Here is a 6,022-nt window from a genome sequence, read left to right as displayed (position 1 = left end):
TTAATATTTGTTTTATATAGTTGGGGGCATTTATATTTGGTGCATATATGTTTATGATTGTCAGCTCTTCCTCTTGAATTGTTCCCTTTACAAGGATGTAGTGTCCTTCTTTGTCTCTCTTAATGAGTTTTGGTTTGAAATTTACTTTATCTGAGAATAAGATTGCTACCCCTGCTTTTTTCTGGACTCCTGACGCATGGAGAATTGTTTTCCATCCTTTCTTTTTCAGTCTATGGACTTCCTTTTGCACTAGGTGTGTTTCTTGTATACAACATATTGTTGGATTTTGCTTCTTAATCCATTCTGCCAATCTGTTTCTCTTGATTGGTGAATTGAGGCCATTGACATTGATGTGCTTTTTTCTTACTCTGGTTTATCTAGGAGTCTACATTAAATTGTTAGATTGTTTATTTCAGCCCTCTCTGTTTTCCTAATGTGGGCATTCAATGTTATGAATTTTCCACTTAGAACTGCTTTCATTGTGTCCCATAGTTTCCTGTATGTTGCATTGGCATTTTCATTTAATTGTAAAAAAACTCTCTAATTTCTTCTTTAATTTTCTATGTAATCCATTGATTGTTTAGGAGAGAGCTGTTCAGTTTCCATGTGCTTGTGAAGTTCCTAAAGTTGTTTATGCTATTGATCTCCAGCTTGATTGCACTATGATCTGATAATATACAGGGGATGACTTCAATTCTTTTGTATTTGTTCAAACCTGTTCTGTGAGCCAGTATGTGGTCTATCTTGGAGAATAATCCATGTGCAGCCATAAAGAATGTATATTCTGATTTTGTTTGGTGGAATACTCTGTACACATCTGTTAAGTCCATCTGCTCCAAGGCTTGGTGCAGGTTTATTATTTCATTCTTGATTTTCTGTATAGCTTATGTGTCTATTTGTGAGATTTGGGTATTTACATATCCCACTAAAATTGCATTAGTGCTTATTCAGTTTTTCATGTTACTCAATGTTTGTTTTATATAGTTGGGGTCATTTATATTTGGTGCATATATGTTTATGATTATAATCTCTTCCTTTTGAATTGTTCCCTTTACAAGGATTTAGTGGCCTTCTTTGTCTCTCTTAATGAGTTTTGGTTTGAAATTTACTTTATCTGAGAATAAAATTGCTACCCCTGCTTTTTTCTGGGCTCCTGACACGTAGAGAATTGTTTTCTATCCTTTCACTTTCAGTCTATGGGCTTCCTTTTGCACTAGGTGTGTTTCTTGTATACAACATATTGTTGGATTTTGCTTCTTAATCCATTCTGCCAATCTATTTCTCTTGACTGGTGAATTGAGGCCATTAATATTGATAGTTATAACTGATAAGTTCTGACTTATTGTCAAGTTATTGTCCTTTTTTTCACTCGTTTGATTTTTTCTCCTCTCTTTTTAGTTTCTTGCCTTGCCAATTTGATTTGATCTGTTGGGCCTCATGGTATTGTGACCTTCACTGTCCTTTTCTAGGATGTTGCTTAGAATTCCTTGTAGTGCTGGTGGGGTGTTCATGACGTTTCTCAGGCATTTTTGTCATGGAAATATATTATTTCCCCATCCATTTTGAAAGAAAGTTTTTAAAGATACATCAGTGTAGGTTGGAGGTTGATTTCTTTTTTCTTTTTTTAGGACTTGACATACCTCAGTCCAGACTCCTAGACCTAAGGGTTTGTGTTGAAAAGTCTACTGTGATTCTGATGGGCTTTTCTTTGCATGTGATTTGTTTCTTTTCTCTTACTGCTTGTAGTATTTTGTTCTTCTGTTGAATTTATGGGATCTGGATTATTATATGTCTAGGTGTAGATTTTTTTATCGTGGCTAGTTGGAGCTCTATATGCCTCACTTATCTGTATGTCTCATTCTTCCCTTCTATTTGGGAAGTTTTCTGTCTTTAATTCACTGAAGAGCTTTTTTAAAGTCATTTTTGTTTTCTCCTGCTATTTCATAGATTCCTGTTAGTCTTATGTTGTTTTTCTTTGCATCATCTAGAAGTTTTTGGATCGATTTCTCATGATCCCTTACTGTTTTTGAGACACTGCTCTTTTCACGGTAACTGACTGCCATCCTATCTTCTGTATCTGAAATTCTATCTTCGCAATCTTTTATTCTGTTGCGTACACTTTCAGTAGAGTTTTTGATCTCCTGAATATCTGTTTGAATCTATTTTATGGATTCTATTTCTTTCCTCTCTTGGGCATTCATTGTTTGCATTTCTTTCTCATGCTGAGTCTTCATGGCTTCTATCATCGTCTTGAGCTCATCTATTTTTTGTCATTTTCTGTTCTAGAGTCTCGAATCATGACTTTGATTTTGCTCATCATCTCTATGGTTAACTTGGAAATTATTTCTGATTTGAATTTTTCTAGAGCCTGATTGATCTGTTTTGTTACCTCCTGTGCTATGGGTCCAGGGTGACCTGCTGGTTCACTATCAGATTTTTCATCCTCATTTGCCCTACTGTTTGCCATTGGTGAACTGGAAGTCTGTCTTTGTGTCTTGCTTAAGTGTTTTCTCATTTTTATTTTTGTTGTTTTGTTGTCCTTGGTTACTTTTCTGGGTTATTACTTAAATCTTCCTGGTAGAGTTGAATTTTAGCTTTCGAGTCTCTAATGACTCACAGACATCCTCATTTTCATAATATCAGAGAAAACAACTCATTAAATCAATCCTAATCCTTTATCCCATTGTTGCATTTCACAACCCAGTAGAATCAAGCACACCTTGCAAATAGACCAATTGTGGTAGTCATTGATCTATCACCTTTAAACTATTTGTATTAAATTAATATCAAGAAGCAGCCCCTTAATATGTTTGCAGTGAATATGCTTTTCAATATAGCATCTTTACTATTTAGGATGGGGGGTTAGACTGAGTTAGGATGAGAGGAGTAAATAAGTGAAAGAATTGCAGAAGGTTTGAAATGAAGCCAGAGGATGTAGAATGACCATACTATCTTTACAATACTATTAATTTCAAATAGGATAGACAGAGAGCAGGAACAGCACAAGAATATATCCCCCTAACAGGGGCTAGCCTTCCCTTGAAGCTACAGAGTCATGAGTGAGGTAAAATGACAGGAGAAAAGAACATAAAGAAAGAAGAAAAAAATGATTAAAGAAGAAGTCTGAGTTAGGGCAGAAGCAGGAATAAAAAGGGAGATGAGGGACATTATGGTGGAGCAAGAGACTGGGTTGGAGAAAGAGGACAGAAAAAAGAAAGAAATTTTACGGTGAAATGAGGAAAAGAAAAAAAAAGAAAAGAATTTGAAGGGCCTCTTTCAGACTATGTCTCTGTTATCATGTTACAGCCATGTGTAGAACCGAATCCCCTGATCTCAGCTAGCCAATGGCAGGTCCCCGTGACACAGACTGATCTCAGTCCACAAGGCTTAAATTGAGTTTCCCAATCCACGGGGTTCAACTCCACTCAATTCTATTACAGGTTTCCCCTGCCCTTTCTTTAAAGATGTTCAAAGTTGGGAGCTCAGAAAAATACCCTTCATGCCCACCTTTGCCTCTGCAGAGTGGGTCCAAGGACTGGTCCAATCAGGAGGTTTAGAACAGGCCAGGGGGGAAGCAGGTCGTGAGGGTGTTTCAAGGGCACCCGCCTGGCTACCTTCATGACTGGATCTGGTGGTGCGAAGTCAGGGAGGTTGCCAACACTCCTGGTGGGCCTGAGCAGGTGGCTGGAGAGACCTCCTCTGGGGTCATGGCTTCCTTACTGGATCTGGTGGCATGCTGTCTAGGAAGTCACAGACCTGCCATGTGGGCCCAAGCAGGCGGCTGGAGAGACCTCTTCTGGGGTCCTTGCTTCCTTACTGGATCTGGCAGCGCACAGTTGGGGAGGTCACGGACCTGCCAGTTGGGCCTGAACAGGTGGCTTGGGAGACATCCTCCAGTTTACTTGCTTCCTTACTGGATCTGGTGGCATGCAGTGGGGGAGGTCACAGACCAGCCAGTGGGCCCAAGCAGTCGGCTGGAGAGACCTCCTCTGGGGTCCTTGCTTCCTTACTGAATCTCTCTTTTCCCTTATTTCTTTACCTTTTAAGAAGAAATTACTCTTGAGAATCATGAGTTGATCCATAATATGAGAGAAATGCGAATATATGTATGATAATAGTTTTGGAAACTTAAAGACATTAAAAAAATATCAAATGGAAAATCTTTAAGTTAACAGACACAGTCTAAAGTTTAACATAATGCTTAGTGATAGAGAGCAGTTTAAATGGTAATCATGGCATATTATCTAGATCCCAGTTGCCCTCTTAAATAATATTTTCAGAGCACTCTTGATGTCTCTATTCCTCAGACTGTAGATGAAGGGGTTCAGCATGGGTGTGACCACACTGTACATCACTGAAGCTGTTTCAGTTGCATATGAGTTTTGAGTGACAGCAGAACTCAGGTACACACCTAGGCTTGTGCCATAGAATAAAGAGACCACTGAAAGGTGAGATGTGCAGGTAGAAAACGCTTTGTACCTCCCCTGAGCTGATGAGATTGCCAATATGGAGGAAATTATCTTAAAATAAGAGTGAAGGATGCCAGCAAGGGGACCACCACCCAGTAGCACTGTGGCAAAATATGTCACCACATCATTAGGAAAGGTGTCAGAACAGGCACGGTGCACTATTTAAGTTCACAAAAAAAATGTGGGATTTCCAAATCAGAGCAGAAGGACAGTCGCAACACCATTAAGCTGTGTAACAGAGCATTTAGGACACTCAGCATCCAGCATGCTAGAACCAGCAGCACACAGAGCTGTGAGTTCATGATGGCTGTGTAATGCAGAGGGTGGCAGATGGCCACATAATGGTCATAGGACATCACCGTCAACAGAAAGATGTCCAACATTACAAGTAGTACAAAAAAATACACTTGAGTGATGCAGCCTTCATAAGTTATTACTTTGCTCTGAGTCTGGATGTTCACCAGCATCTTTGGCACTGTAGTGGAGGTGAAACTGATGTCCACAAAGGACAGGTTGGACAGGAAGAAGTACATGGGTGTGTGCAGGCGGGAGTCTGACACTGTGGCCAGGATGATGAGCAGGTTCCCTAACACAGTGGCCAGGTACATGGACAGGAAAAATCCAAACAGCAAAGGATGCAATTCTGGATCTTCTGAAAATCCCAAAAGAACAAATTCTGCAGTTTGTGTGTAATTCTTTGATTCCATATTGTTGATGTAACCTGAAGAATAAAAGGGACACAGAGAAAGATAGGGAGAGAGGGGGAGAATAGGGAGGAGAGAGAGTAGAGACAGGTGTATGCATAGTGAAAGACAAAAAGACTTGCACTGGTAACTTTTCATAAATATTATCACTTATTTTCTATTGTCAATACATTATGATTACGTTTAAGTGTACTTTTTATGGTTCATTTAAAGGAACAATCTGTCATCTCTCATGAGAAATTTCTATCCAATATTTAGCTTTCCAACAAGAGATCATGTGTTCTGTTATTATAAAGAAAATTTATTGTGTACATTATAAAATTATAAATGTATGTAAAACTTTCTAAAAGAACTGCCTAGATAATATATTTACAATGAGAAACACCAGTTGTGCATATAAATTAATGATAGAGAAAGGACACAAGTGAACTTTAAACATTCTATAAATTCTATAATTTAGCATAGCAAATACCTGGAAGAAAAGGAAAGAAAATAAAAATAGTGTGATGTTAATTAATTTTTTATTTTTTTTAAACTAACTTTCAGGTAAGACCAGTAAACAGGGTGACATTTGAAAAAATACCTCAAGGAAGCTGGGGTGAGAGCCACAAGGTTCTCTGAGGAAGAGGAGGAGCACACTGTGTAAGGCCCAGAGAAACATGTGTCATTCAGGTGTTTACGGCCAAGCATGAGGAATTTTTACAGTAAGAAAGAGCATGAGCTTGGGGTGTAGATCAGAACTGGAACCTGAACATGCTGTTCAGCTGGAAGCCAAGAGTAAAATAGTCACAGACAGAGCCCATGAAGCAGAGAGAAAGGGAGTATAAATGGAGTCAAATGGTGAGTCCA

At 38.8% G+C, this 6,022-nt stretch overlaps 1 protein-coding gene across 1 annotated transcript in view; it reads right to left on the bottom strand.

Annotated features, from left to right (window-relative positions):
* LOC104872551 (olfactory receptor 7A10-like) overlaps positions 1-5,176 on the bottom strand; it is a gene marked incomplete at its 3' end in the record, with an annotated part of 9,288 nt that extends 4,112 nt beyond the window's left edge. Inside the window, 2 exon segments of the mRNA XM_010638784.2 lie at positions 4,270-4,633; positions 4,636-5,176. Of these exon segments, the coding sequence (XP_010637086.2) occupies positions 4,270-4,633; positions 4,636-5,176 (905 nt within the window).
* Between the last annotated feature and the right edge of the window lie 846 nt (positions 5,177-6,022).

The sequence above is a fragment of the Fukomys damarensis genome, unplaced genomic scaffold, assembly GCF_012274545.1.
Source record: "Fukomys damarensis isolate Sample0158 unplaced genomic scaffold, DMR_v1.0_HiC HiC_scaffold_37, whole genome shotgun sequence".
NCBI lineage: Eukaryota > Metazoa > Chordata > Mammalia > Rodentia > Bathyergidae > Fukomys > Fukomys damarensis.
The sequence above is the reverse complement of the archived record's forward strand: the minus strand, read 5'-3'. Positions and strand labels throughout refer to the sequence as shown.